This window comes from Corvus moneduloides, chromosome 1, assembly GCF_009650955.1.
Source record: "Corvus moneduloides isolate bCorMon1 chromosome 1, bCorMon1.pri, whole genome shotgun sequence".
NCBI classification, from domain to species: Eukaryota; Metazoa; Chordata; class Aves; order Passeriformes; family Corvidae; genus Corvus; species Corvus moneduloides.
In genome coordinates this window covers 29846098-29859626 of record NC_045476.1, presented here as the reverse complement: position 1 = coordinate 29859626, position 13529 = coordinate 29846098, and the positions used below count along the sequence as shown (strand labels likewise).

At 41.3% G+C, this 13529-nt stretch overlaps 1 protein-coding gene and 1 long non-coding RNA gene across 9 annotated transcripts in view; one reads left to right on the top strand and one right to left on the bottom strand.

Moving 5' to 3' along the window:
- The first annotated feature begins 379 nt into the window (after positions 1-379).
- On the top strand, positions 380-6748 carry LOC116441698. Its single transcript, XR_004239218.1, has 3 exons — positions 380-458; positions 778-782; positions 6736-6748. It is a non-coding gene; the product is annotated as an uncharacterized LOC116441698 (long non-coding RNA).
- Positions 6749-8036: 1288 nt separating this feature from the next.
- Positions 8037-13529, bottom strand: part of HECW1 (HECT, C2 and WW domain containing E3 ubiquitin protein ligase 1) — a 272346-nt gene continuing 266853 nt past the window's right edge. For all 8 annotated transcript variants that reach the window (XM_032103814.1, XM_032103793.1, XM_032103833.1 and 5 more), the window contains one exon: positions 8037-13098. In XM_032103814.1, coding sequence (XP_031959705.1) covers positions 12987-13098 — 112 coding nt within the window. In that variant the 3' untranslated portion in view covers positions 8037-12986. The remainder of the gene's footprint in view (positions 13099-13529) is intronic.

Genomic DNA, 13529 nt, shown 5'->3' with positions numbered 1-13529 from the left:
GGCCACATCTGAAGCACCGTGTGCAGTTCTGGGCTCCTCAGTACAAGAGAGACCAGAAGATACGGAAGAGGGTCCAGTGGAGGGTGACAATGATGATCAGGGGTCAGGAATATCTCTCTTATGAGGAGAGATTCCGGGAGCCGGGCCTGTTTAATCTACAGAGGAGAAGACAGAGAGGGGATCTAATCAATACATACAAGTATGACAGAGGTAGGTGTCAAGAGGATGGTGCCGGAGTCTTTTCAGTGGTCCCCAGTGACAGGATGAGGAGCAATGGCCAAACTCAAACTAAAACTCAAGAAGTTCCACCTCAACATGAGGAAGAACTTCTTTACATTGAGAGTGGCAGAGAGCTGGAACAGGTAGCCCAAGAAAGTCATGGAGTCTCCTTCTCTGGAGACATTCAAAACCAACCTGGATGCATTCCTGTGTAACCTGCTGTAGCTGACCCTGCCTTGGTGATCTCCAAAGGTCCCTTCCATCCCTAAGGATTCTGTGATTCTGTGATCCCCCAGCCCAGGACCTCACTCTGTGGGCACTCAGGTGTGCCCTGAGGGGCAGCAGGGAGCGAGTGCAAAGCCTGGGGTGAACCTGCAGGAGATGGAGGGCATGGCCATGTGAGGCACCTGGGCTCAGGACACTGGGGATCGAGGACAGAGAGCGAGGCGAAAAGGGGCAGCAGCAGCTCTGCGTGGGGCAAAGCACCTGGGCCCACCTGATGAAGCCTTGGTCCCTGTGGTGTCTGAGGCACAAGCCTCATTTAAGCCTTTCCCACAGCCAGGGTGTGTGTAGCGCCTTTCCTCCATGCGTGCCTACCATCCAGGTGTCTCTGTGAGGTGTGCAGGAATCGCCTCCTAGTCATCTGTTTGTGCAGGCCAGTGGGAATTGCCTCATGGATTTGGCATGAGCCTAACTGGAAAAGGTTTGAGAAAGGCATGTGCTCACTTCTCAAGCCCTTCGCTGTCTGGCTTACTTAAGGTACTTAATGTACATGTTAAAGAGACCTGTTCTGCGTGGCTGTCATTTATCAAGGCAGTTCTGCGGCATCTGTCTCTTTTAAGGGCATGGAATCTCCTGCCAACATCCAGAGCACAGAGGAGAAAAGATGATTGAGGAAACAGGCCAACACGCAGGAAAGGATTCAGTCCAAACCTGGGTCACTGATCAGGGATGGGAGTACAGTTGCTGACAAGGCATTTTGCTCGAATTCCCTCACTCACATACTGCCAAATCTGATTTGCAGAAAAAAGTAGAATCATATAATGGTTTGGGTTGGAAGGGACATTAAAGATCATCTAGTTCCAACCCCCTGCCATGGGCAGGGACACCTTCCACTAGACCAGGTTACTCAGGGCCCCATCTAGCCTGGCCTTGAACATTGCCAGGGATGGGGCATCCACAGCTTCTCTGGGCAACCTGTTCCAGTGCCTCACCACCTTCAGAGTAAAGAATTTCTTCATAATATCCTATGTAGACCTCTTTTTCAGTTTAAAACTATTCTCCCTTGTCCTGTCACTGTCACTACATGCCCTTGTAAAAACTCCATCATTCTTGTGGAGTCCCTCCAGGTACTGGAAGGCTGCAATTATGTCACCCTGGAGCCTTTTCTTTTTCAGCTTGAACATTCCCAATTCTCTTAGCCTTTCTTCACAAGAGAGGTGGTCCATCCTTCTAAACATCTATCGTTTAGGAATAAATTCCAGAACTAGTATGTCGAGTAAGAGAGGGTTAAAGACTGTTGGTATCACTGTGCTTTCCACTCAAAAAGTTGTGAAAGCTGTAGCAGAGGCAGGATATTCCTGCTGAACAATAAAATCTGGACTAAACAGGGATTATTTAATTGTTACATCTGAAAGAACGTATCAGTGGCGTTTATTAGAGAGGTTTTTGCCTGAAAAATACATTGGATCTTAAAGGTATGTTAATCCTAAATGAAGGTTTCAGATACTTAATTCTTGTGACATTTTCTCCTTCTTTACTTACTTTCACAATCACATTTTTCTGGGGGGACCCTGCTAAAAATTTATGAAAATTAGTGCAATTACTGATTCTGAAATATGAACATACCTTCCTCAGAATACTTTTAGATATTTAAGGTTCCCTGGCTGTATTTTAAAATAACTTCTAGATTTTTAAATGCCTTAAAAATCTAGCAATTGGTTCTGTTGGGCTTAGGAAGACAGATCTGTTGCATTCTTAAAAAGAATTATCCACAGAATACAAATAGTCCTACCACCCTGCAATGAGCAGGGACTTCTTCAACTGGATCAGTTGACCAACCTGTCCAACCTGACCTTGAATGTTTCCAGGGATGGGATATCTACTGCCTCTCCAGGCAACATATGTCAGGGTTTTATCACCGTCGTTGTAGAAAACTTCTTTCTCATATTTAATCTAAAATGACCTCCATAAAACCATTAACCCATGTCCTATCACAACAGACCCTGCTAAATTGTTTGTCTCCCATCTCTCTTGTCGCCCCCTTCAAGTACTGGGATGCTGCTCTAAGGTCTTCTCCAGGCTGAACAACCCCACTCTCCCAGCCTTTCTTTGTAGGAGAGATGCTCCAGCCCTCTGAGCAGCTTTGTGGCCTCCTCTGGACTCACTCCAACAGGTCCATGTCCTTCCTGTGCTGGGGACCCCAGAGCTGGATGCAGCACTGCAGGTGGGGTCTCACCAGAGCGGAGCAGAGGGGCAGAATCCCCTCCCTCACCCTGCTGGCCACGCTGCTTTGGATGCAGCCCAGGACACATTTGGCTCTCTGGGCTGTGAGTGCACAGTGCTGGGTCATGTCCAGCCTCTCATCCACCAGCACCCCCAAGTCCTTCTGGGCAGGGCTGCTCTCGATCTGCTCATCCCCCAGACTGTGTTGGTACTGGGGGCTGTCCCAACCCAGGTGCAGCACCTTGCACTTGGTCTTGTTGAACCCCACGGGATTCCCACGGGCCCACTTGCTGAGCCTGCCCAGGTCCCTCTGGATGGCATCCCATCCCTCGGGTGTGGCAACTGCACCACTCAGCTTGGTGTCATTGGCAAATTTGCTGAGGGTGCACTCGATCCCTTTGTCTGTGTCATTAATGAAGATATGAAATAGCACAGGTTCCAATACGGACTCCTGAGTGACACCACTTGTCACTGATGTCCAGGACTCTGAGTCATTGACCACCACCTTCTGGATGTGACTGTCCAACCAATTCCTTATCCACCTAACAGTCTACCCATCAGATCCATCTCTCCCCAGTTAGGAGAGAAGGATGCTGTGGGAGACAATGTCAAAGGCATTACAGAAATCCAGGTAAAAGACATCTGTAGCTCTTTCTTTGTACACTGATGGAATCACCCCATCATAGAAGGCCACTGGGTTGGTCAGACAGGACTTGCCCTTGGTGAAGCTGTGTTCACTGTCTGACATCTTTCCCCACTTTACTGTGCACTAGCCATAGAACAGGCTATGCTTTGCCTAGTAGTACCAGAATACTGTGGAGCTGATACATGCCGTATTAATTTCAGTTGTCCCTCTATAAAGGATAAACATAAGCTTCATGACTCACTGTAGTTTCACCTGTGCACTAAAACAGCACTGATCTCAGTCTTAACTACTGCAGCATAAACTTATATGTGCTATCTACATGGGGAGAAATACGTGTGGATATGAACAATGCTTGAATTATCTAGACATAAGCTAACAGACATACCTAGGCTGGTTCCTCTCATGTGTTACCTGCTGGTAAAATGTATATGCTTCTTCTCTGCTGTTCGAATATTTGGCTTCAATCACTCAAATATTAGTAGCTGCTGTATGTTCAATTGCACTCAGATGGCATAGCAAATATTAATTTCTGCTGGTACAGATAACATCCACTGCTCTAAACTTCAATATATATTTTTTTCTTTCTGGCAGTCACATCCAAGGAATTCATTCTCATGAGCTGTGTTTGGCCTGCAAGCTAAGAAGCAGGAGGTGAGGTGAAAGACACCACCACAGGTATTCTGTTAAAAACAATGTCCCTTAAAGTTTATGTCTGCATGCACTGGAGTCAGAGAGTGATTTCTATTCTGCCCTGAAGAGGTGGATCAAAAGTATTGCATAGGGACATAAGCTTTGTTCAGTTATATCAATCTGACTCTAGTCTGATCATCACAGGATGTTTGTCTTTCCAATACAAATGTATTCAGGCAGCTTGTACATGATAGAGGAGATACCTGAAGTAATCATCATCATCATCATCACCATCATCATCATGGTCCATTTATTACAGAAATACGAAATCTTACCATCTGTAGCTTAGCACATACAATTTAAGATAGTTTTTCTTTTTGAAATGCTAAATTCATCCTTTCAACTTCTGTACTGTTAGAGAACCATGAACTTCTTCAGCTGGAATTTCTGCAGACTCATGAAGTTCCATTCTGAAGTTAAGTTATTTTGCATTGAAGCTACTTATTTCTTCATGTGGTGGTTTTATCTGTGAGGCAACAGGAAGAGTACACATTCCTCACCTCAGGGGGTTTGCTCCTGTCCTCTTCAAATGCCTCTTGTCATCACGTAAAAGCATTTATACAAGAACTCCAAGTACCCAGCACCACTGAAAAACTCTCCCCTCCTACACTTTTGTACAAATGGATGTTTCTTACCAGCTGCAACAACTACTAAAATTGTTATTAATCCTCTCTTTTCTAGTTTAAGGGAGGAAGGCACGGCTCCACTAAGTGGCAGCAGTAGGCATCATTACTACCACCTTGCTGAATTATTTTTATATTTGTGAGAGATTTAATATAAACTGGTGCTCATGTTACAATAAGATTTATTCCTCTTTTTTACTCATAGGGTTTGATTTTATCAAATGAATAATGAATAAACTTGTGCTTAGGGAAGCTACCGGTAACCTTTTCAAATACTCTCACAGGTTCATATTCTGCAGAAATTCTCATTTGAATACAAATTTTACATATTTATAAGTAATTTACATATTAACTTACCAGTTGAAAGACACATCATATGGGTCCCCACGCACTACATTGGGTGCTCCTCAGATCAGTTCCAAAACTTCTCTGCAGTGCCTAGGATAATCAATCTTTTACAAAGTAGATAGACTGTATCTTACAAAATCCAAGATGCATCACTACTTATTTTATGGCTGTGTCCAGAGCATAAACTGTTTCAGTTTGTACATTTGGGGGGCATTGTTGAAGCACAGTGTTCAAAAGTCATGTTGTGAGCTTTACATACTATAGAAGCAGGGGTTAAACTCTAAGGTCGCAGTTCTGCTAATCAATGCACATACCACTAATGCTGTTAACTTACATGCCTAAAGCAGGGAAGCTTATATTCCATTGCCAAAGATGCCAAAGCTGTCAGTAAACATATCCCCACACACTGTAAGTATAATCTTATATAACAATCTCTAATTTCAGTCATTCTTAAAAAGTCACTGATCGCATTCAGTACCAAGACATACCTAAGAGATACCGAAGTCAAATCACAGCTTGTAATAAAGCTCCTAAGCAGATTCCTGCGCTGCCCCAGCTGCATTCCTGAAAAGCTGTTACCTAAACATGATGACTCCATGTGGCATGCTGGTTGGGAACCTGTACTGCTTTGTCTACAGACTGCAGCATATGAAATGCTGAAAACAGAAAAATTTGAGCATATGCAGTTTATGTTTGTATGCTGTTTTGATCTTGGAAAACGAGCATTAGGAAATCACATCCAACAACGCTTTTTCAGTTGCTGTTTGTGGTCCATTTTGAAACAGACTGGACACATTTTCAGTGTCATACCGCAGAATTTCACAGAATTACTTTTTCCTTACAACTTGTTAATTTTGTAAGTGGGAAACAAAGATAACCCAAATCAGTTTTCTATTTTCATACTGAAAAAATTAAAAAGTAAAATGTTCCTAAACTGTATTACTCTTCACAAAAGGAAAGGCAAGTGACCTTAGTGTTACTATTGCTTACCATTGGGACAGAAAACTCGCCCAGGCAGCTCCACTATCTTCTTGTACCATAGCAGTTAATTAATTATACGAAATCCTACTTGCCAGAAACTCAGGAAAAAAAACCCCATTAGTTGCATTCTTTGTGCGTTCCTGTGACTTCTATTCTATTCAATCTCAAAGAGCTGTAACACGGCATTGTGGGGATGGGCTTCATTTACACTACAGTTAAAACAGTATAAATCTGCTTTACATCAAAACCTAATACAAATAAGAACCAGGGCTTGTATTTCAGGTAGAATAATATATTGGGTATGTTTCTTCTAAATTTAGTTTCAAGAGAGTAGGAACTAAACACAGCTACACACTCTTCATCTTGATAGATCCATGAAAGGTATTTTCAGTCAAAAATGATTTTCAAGTTTACCAGAATTAAATTAAAAAATAGTAAAAGAGCGTGTCTTTGCAGTTCAAGCAGGATTTACAATTAGAGGAGACACAGCAGATCCTTTGTGCCTTTGTTTTCCAGACATGATAGCTATTGTCCAGTCTGGCCTCTTGCACAAGGATGAACATCAGGCTGCACATGGATTTATTGTCCTTCGTAGAAAAAAACTATGACACTGCTACCACAGGGCAGGAAGAGATTCTAATTGATTTGTAATATCCTACAGAATTATGGAGTTTTGTTAGCACGTCAAGAAAGACACCTGATATACCCATGGAGGCTTCAAGTGGACTCTTGCTCTATTTCAACAGAAATTCAGTAATTGTCATAGAATCATAGAATGTTAAGGGGTTGGAATGGACCTTAAAGACCAATTGGTCCCAACCCTCTCTGCCATGTGCAGGGACACCTCTCACTAGAGCAGATTGCTTAAGACTGTATCCAACTTGGCTTTGAATGGGTTCACAGAATTTGAATGGAATCATCAAATGGGTTCTAGTAAAAGGCATAGTTTCAGCCAGGTATACAGATCACTGCTGCAGAAACTGACACCTCTGATGCACCCTAATGATCAGCACCTCATTTCACTGCTTTTTAGTCAATATAGATTTTCCCTGCCTTTATATGTGAACAATGCAGAGAAATCCAGCTTAGTGCCAAAATGCCCTCTCGCTCACTTCTTCCTCACACATGTGCACAGTCACACACAGAGGATATGAATAAAGCTGTGAGTTCTGGATTTCTTGAGCATGTGCACAGGTGGGTGCTACTCTTGCCACCAGCACCACCATCCCTGATGAAGGAGAGTCAGCGCTGGGGCTTGTGGACCTGTGCTCCTCCACACGAGATGAAATGCAGTGCCAGCTCCAGAGGCGCTCTCAAGAGTTCTCACAGTCACACAGGTTCACATTTGCTACTGATTTGTCTTGTGAAAGATATGCTCACCACTTCTGTTGGAATATCTTCCATGGATTTATATTTTTCCTTATAGAAACAGTGCCTCATATTTCAGCTTTCCTATCCTTCCCATTGTACCATGATCCCTCCTGGGGTGCTGTTTATGTAAGAAAACAGGTATGGTCAGGAAGGTGTCTGCTGACGGTGTAGCTGAGGTGTGTTAATCTATCCTGGAATGTGTTAATGAAACACGCTGGAGATATTACAGTGACGAGCAGGAGAGAAATGGGTGTGACATACTGAGAATGCTGGAGCATCTTACTACGTATGTGCTGTCAACACAGCGCAGATCCAGCATATGCTATTAAGAAATCATCCTTGCAGTTGCATTTCATCCCTATAATGCAGTAATTATACCTAGAAGCAAGGTATGTGTAAGTAGCATACACACTGCTTTTGCCTCTCTGTTTGACCAGACATTTGCAATAGTGAGGAATAAGCTCACAGGCTCTCAAGGCAGGAGAGCATGGGGGCTCTGGTCATGCACACCTATGTGGAGAATCTCAAGTTTTAGACATGTACCCTGAAAAATTGAATAAAAGCAGTGGAAGGTCCTGAATGCAATAGTCGGTAAAGACATGATCCTGGAACTGCAATTTCTGAAATTAGTGGCCTTTGACAATGCCAGTTTCCACCCATTCTTACATACATCCTCTAAGAAATAATTTATTTATAATAGACAGTCCACACAATGCCATAACAAAGTGATTTTATTGACATTCCTCTATAGTGATATGGTTGAATAGAAAGCACAGCCTGAGTATCATGTGACATTTTTCTGTCAATATAAGCAAAATCAGTCCAATAATGAGGACCTTTCCTGCCATTGACTTTATGTAGTCTTTAACAAAAACCATAACAGACATTTCCGTTAGATAAATCGGAAGCTGCAGGGAATTTGGCTAATGGTACAATATTTACTATACCTAGTATCTACTATCTACAGGCATCTGTTTTTCTACTGGAACAAAAGAACTACATGACTCACTAGTGAGAAAGTAACAATCCAATCTTTTGGACCTTGATAACTGGAAAACCTATCCCAGATTTAGTATATTGCAGTAATTTTATCTTTTAACAATGAACACTGAGGTACAGCAAGAATAATAAAAAAGCACCGCATTTGTTGTAGAAAGATCTGTTGGTCTGCATTTGAATGAAAGTGTTTAATCTTGACTGGGAAGCCCTATTAATATTACTATGGAGACAGGGCAAATATCATTTCAACAGAAATTAAACAGATCTCCACTCAAATTTGTCCTTCTGAAATTCCATAGACTGTCAAAGGATTAATAGTGAAGGACGAGTTTAACTCATCTCCTGTGCGTTTGTATTTTAGCTTATTTCAGTTTCAATTTTCATGTTCAAACACAGTATCCTATTGTTTCCAACTAGAGGTATGTCAACTATTTGTTACAGTGAAACTAGAACAACAAAACACAATCCCAACAAACACTCCCCTCCCCACAGGCCATCTCTCAGACTAGACTACAATCTCAAACCTCAGCTACAGTTCATTCAAAAGTTCATGGGCACTTGAGCAAACTGGGTGTAAAACGTCCCCTGTGTCAGACCTGTACAAAACTCATGATTTCTCCATTAGATGTTAGATGTAGTTTGGACCATTCACTTCTTGCCTTGTGATAGCCATGGATCTCTCTGGAACATAAAAGCCAAGTTTTGAATATGCACAGACTGAAACAGAATGCTCATGAAACTTAATGCAGACGGAAGTGACAGCGTTTGCAAGGTTTAGACCTGACATCTGTTAACACGAAGATACAGATGTTAATACTGGATCAAATCCTGCAATGCTGATGTGGTTGAACAGTCAGTGAGACTACTTCAAGGCGGAAGACCTACAGATGATTTAAAAAACCTACTTCATTCTCTTATCCATTATCTTTCCATTCTCTTATCTTCAGATTAATGCTAGTAGGGCAACAGGATTTCAAAAACAGAAATACCTCCTTCCCTCCCTCTACCATTAATACCATCATGACAATCATTTTGAGAAACATATGGACCCTCTAAAACCGTTGCCAGTATTCATTGCTCCAACTGAAAACTAGAATTCATGAAAGCTGTCAGATTGGCTCTTCCACTTTTCACTTGCATTTTAAAAATCTACTGATGTTGATATCGTATCTTAATCTAGCCACCACCAGGTTTAAAGGGAACTGAGGTGAAAGAGCTGAAAAGATTATTTCACTGTAAGTCTGCCCTATGGAATATCTTCTAGTCTTTCCTGTGGGGAAACAATGACACCAGAATTTCTGTAATCAACAGTCAGTGTTTTACAAATGAAGATGCAGACCTGGGGAGTAACAGCACTTGAATCAAAAGATGAACAAGGAAGGGTACATCTTGCCTACGCACAACAACAAAGTCAATTAATTGCATAATGGGCAGGTTAAATAACAGGCCAAGGGAGGTAGGCTCCTCCCTCTCCCCTGTTAGCACCATTCACTGCCTCACTCTGCCACTGCAATGCCACTTCAGATGCATGGCTTTCCCTTCACTCCAGGCTGGGACTGGATCCTGCCCATGGCATGATGCAAGGAATGGAGAAACACTGTGAAGTGTTGATCCGGATATCCTAAAGATCATGTCGCAGTTTAAAAACCTATTAGGGTAGGACACTTGGGAAGAAAGAGGGATAGGGCTTGAATGGCAGAATGCAAGAAAAGCCACATACAGCATTTTCTTTCTCTTTGTTTTATGAAAACAGTCAACTGTCTCTATTCCTGGCCTTAGATCCAAAAAACTTGCAAGGAAATCTGCATGACTTTGTCAACTCAGAAAGCAACTTTTAAAAAAAGTATTAGGCTGGGTGCTTGAAAGACAACTTGGATCAAGGATTTTGATGGGAAGTAGCTGGCTATGCTCTGTGTTTCCCAGAAGAGCAACACACAAGGTGCTCGAGATGGCATCTGCCAAACATAATCTAGTTTACTGTGTGACGAGTGCCAGAAAATGTTGTGAAGAAGAATTTCAGGAGAAAGCCTTCTGTATTTCATTTAGTGGAGCTTGATGCTGTCTCTGAAATACAAACATCTTTTATTATGCTACAAAAAATAGTTTCACTTTTTCATAATAAAATATAGTTTTAAAATACTAAAAAAATTTAACGATACAGCATTGTAAAGATTGGATTTTTTCCCCACTTTTTTACTATGTTAATGAGACAGCTCTTGATTTTCCTTGGCCAAACATGGACCAACCAGTTGGATGCTTCTCTTTCTTTTCTTCTAATGTTGGAAGACATCCAACATTTGACATAGTACAGGTAACTTTATAACATCACCAGGAATAAATTAAGAACCATACAAGAATCACTGGATTTGGGGGCCCAGAGGTGAACAGGCAGGAATTACATATATTGGAAGATTTCATGTTCAGTCTCTCCATGTTCTGAGGGAATTCATGTGCACATGACAGATGCTCTGAGAAAAACATTGATTTTTCCATCTCTCCTGTGCAGTGGGGCTGGTCACATGGAAGAGAGCTCATTTATGGAAACACTAAACATAATTTTCAGTGCGTGGTACAATGAAGCTGGCCTGTAGCTGCAGTCTCTGTTTGCAACTGTAATATAACAACAACATACTGTAAAATAGATTCTCAGTAAAAGCCATACAGTAAATTAGTATAAAAGTGGCTGAAATGGCACAGAAATTGAATGAATGGGGCAATTTAAATATTTCAAATTTTTTATGTACCATTAACAAAAAAGAAAAAAAAAATTTTTGTTTAGAAATATATTTTTGGGTCCATCACCTTTCAAATACCTACTGACCTAAGAATAAAAGCAGGAGAATGATCTACAACTTGCAGAATGCAGTTTTTCAAGTGTGATGAGGTTCTGTATAACCACCATAAAAATATATGAAAAAGCAGAGTCCATTTTTTTTCTCTGGAGAGAAAAGATGAATTAGATGTGTTAGATCTTGAACTGGTCTCCTGATTTTACAGTGATCTGAAGCATAACTAACACAAAACTACCAGTAACAAGCCCCCACAGGGTGTCATATTTCATGCAAGCTGCTAGACACTATGATGTTACTTTCTCACTTACCTTCACAAATCTCACTTTGCATTTCTTGCATCCTTTAACATATTTAGTGTCAGAAGATACTCGGTATTTCCATTTCCCAGTTAAGACAAACACTTTCAATCTGAGATTAGTCTTGGAAAACAAGGGCAGCAAAGATTAATGACTAGAATGTAATCAGAGCAGTGAGGTTGACTGCAACAGCCTCAGCAAAATCCATCTGAAGACAAGCCTACTGCTGTTTTCCTTTTTTTTCCCCGGCTTCAGAGTTGGAAAGTACACCAAACTGAAGAGGGTTCTGTCTGCAGTAACAAGAGCAAGATCTTTAGTTTAGTGGTACCTAGTATGACTGGAGTGCCTTTGGGCTTCCTCCAAGAGGATGTGCAACAAAATCTTAACCCCCAGAGAGTTACAGTTCCCTTCATACCTGACAAACACCCTCATTCACTGCAGCTTCTCATTTGACAGACCCCAGACGAAAACATTCTGTCTACAACAAACCACTCTTGAGGATATGCACTATTCCACCGAACAAGAAAAGATAAACAACAGAAGTGAAAACTGCCCCCAGCAACCATAGATTAGCCCAACCTAACAGAAAATAAATGGCTTCGGACACAGGGGATGGGATTGTCTAGACTTGTCATTTGGAAAGGAACATTTTAAACATCAGAAAACAGAGATCTGGTAAACAGAACCCAAGGGTATTCGTAAGAGTAGAACATTCTTCTTACTTCCCCTTTTCCTTGTCATATACAATACTAAGGTAAGGGAGCCTTGTCCTTTTTGCTACATAATAAAACATCCTTCTTGAGTGCGCACAACCTTGTGCTTCTCGTGTGGTAAACATTACAATGGAGATGCCCCTCCCAATAGCTCTGAAGTGCAAGTTCTCTCCAGTACTGGCAAGCAATAATCATAACAATCGCCGTTATGCCTTGCATTGCATTACAGGTTGGGTTTTTTTTTTAGTTTTTGAAGATCTTATCTGCACCATGTATCTGGGCCAGTTCCAGCTGATGCAACTGATGTGGATCATGAGTTCACATATAAAAATTTCAGTTTTGCTCATAGGTGTTTTTCAGATGGACAATACATACAGGGAAAATAAGGATGGATGATGATATATTTGACCAGCTCCTAGTACTGGATTCAATGATTAAGAAGTAAGATGGGCTGTGATTTGATTTAGAAGATATGGGTATATAAAAGCTTGGAATGCTTGATGAGGTTTTTTTTTTATTTTTTAATCAACGTAGGTGGAAGTAAACATTTATTAACATTTGGTCAAGTGTAGTGTAACTTGCATTTGTATTTTCATTGTTATTAATGGAGGTATGTAGAGATATACAGAAACCTTGAGACAGTTGTTTTTCTATTGCATACAGACTAGCAGTCCATTGGAAACAGAGGATGAAAGCATGAAGGTTAGATCGTAGAGGGCTGCAGTTCTTCATGCACAGCTTTTGTTAATCTTGATTTTTGTTTTGTTTTCAAAAATAAAAACATGGGAAACCAAGATCAAATGATGGTGGACAGGAAAGGTGACATCATCAGCCATAAAAACACTAGAAGTGCTTGAACCCCGTCATTCAAGTCCAAAGGTGCTAGTTTCTTCAACAGCTGTCAGCAGCTTTTCATACAGCATAGAATATGAGGGGTAAGGTGGAAGATCCAAACGGTTGAAACATGTGTGTGCCCTGCAAAAGGAATATATGCTACATGTTAAGCTTAATCTAAAAAACTTGAGAAAATAAGAATTGAGAAAACTAGCTCCTACTGAGACTCAAGACATTGAAATTCACTCAAAGTAAAACTCTTGAATTCCACCAAAATATGAGGTACTGAAATGTAGGTGCACATACACATGAATACTTCATACAGAAGACACAAGCTAAGTATCAACATAACATCTAATATCCCTGCTTCAGATGTTGCAGGCATCTTGTATGGATCTTGAGGGAGAAGAATGCTGGAGGTCACCAAGGAGCTGGGGTTATAGGGCCTGACAAACACAATGTGATGGACTACAGTGACAGAATGGGCTCAGCATGTGTTTGCAGTGAGGCAGGCCTGACTGCTAAAAGACCATTCAGTGATGTGCTAACTGAGGAAGGAAGGCTGCTGAAAA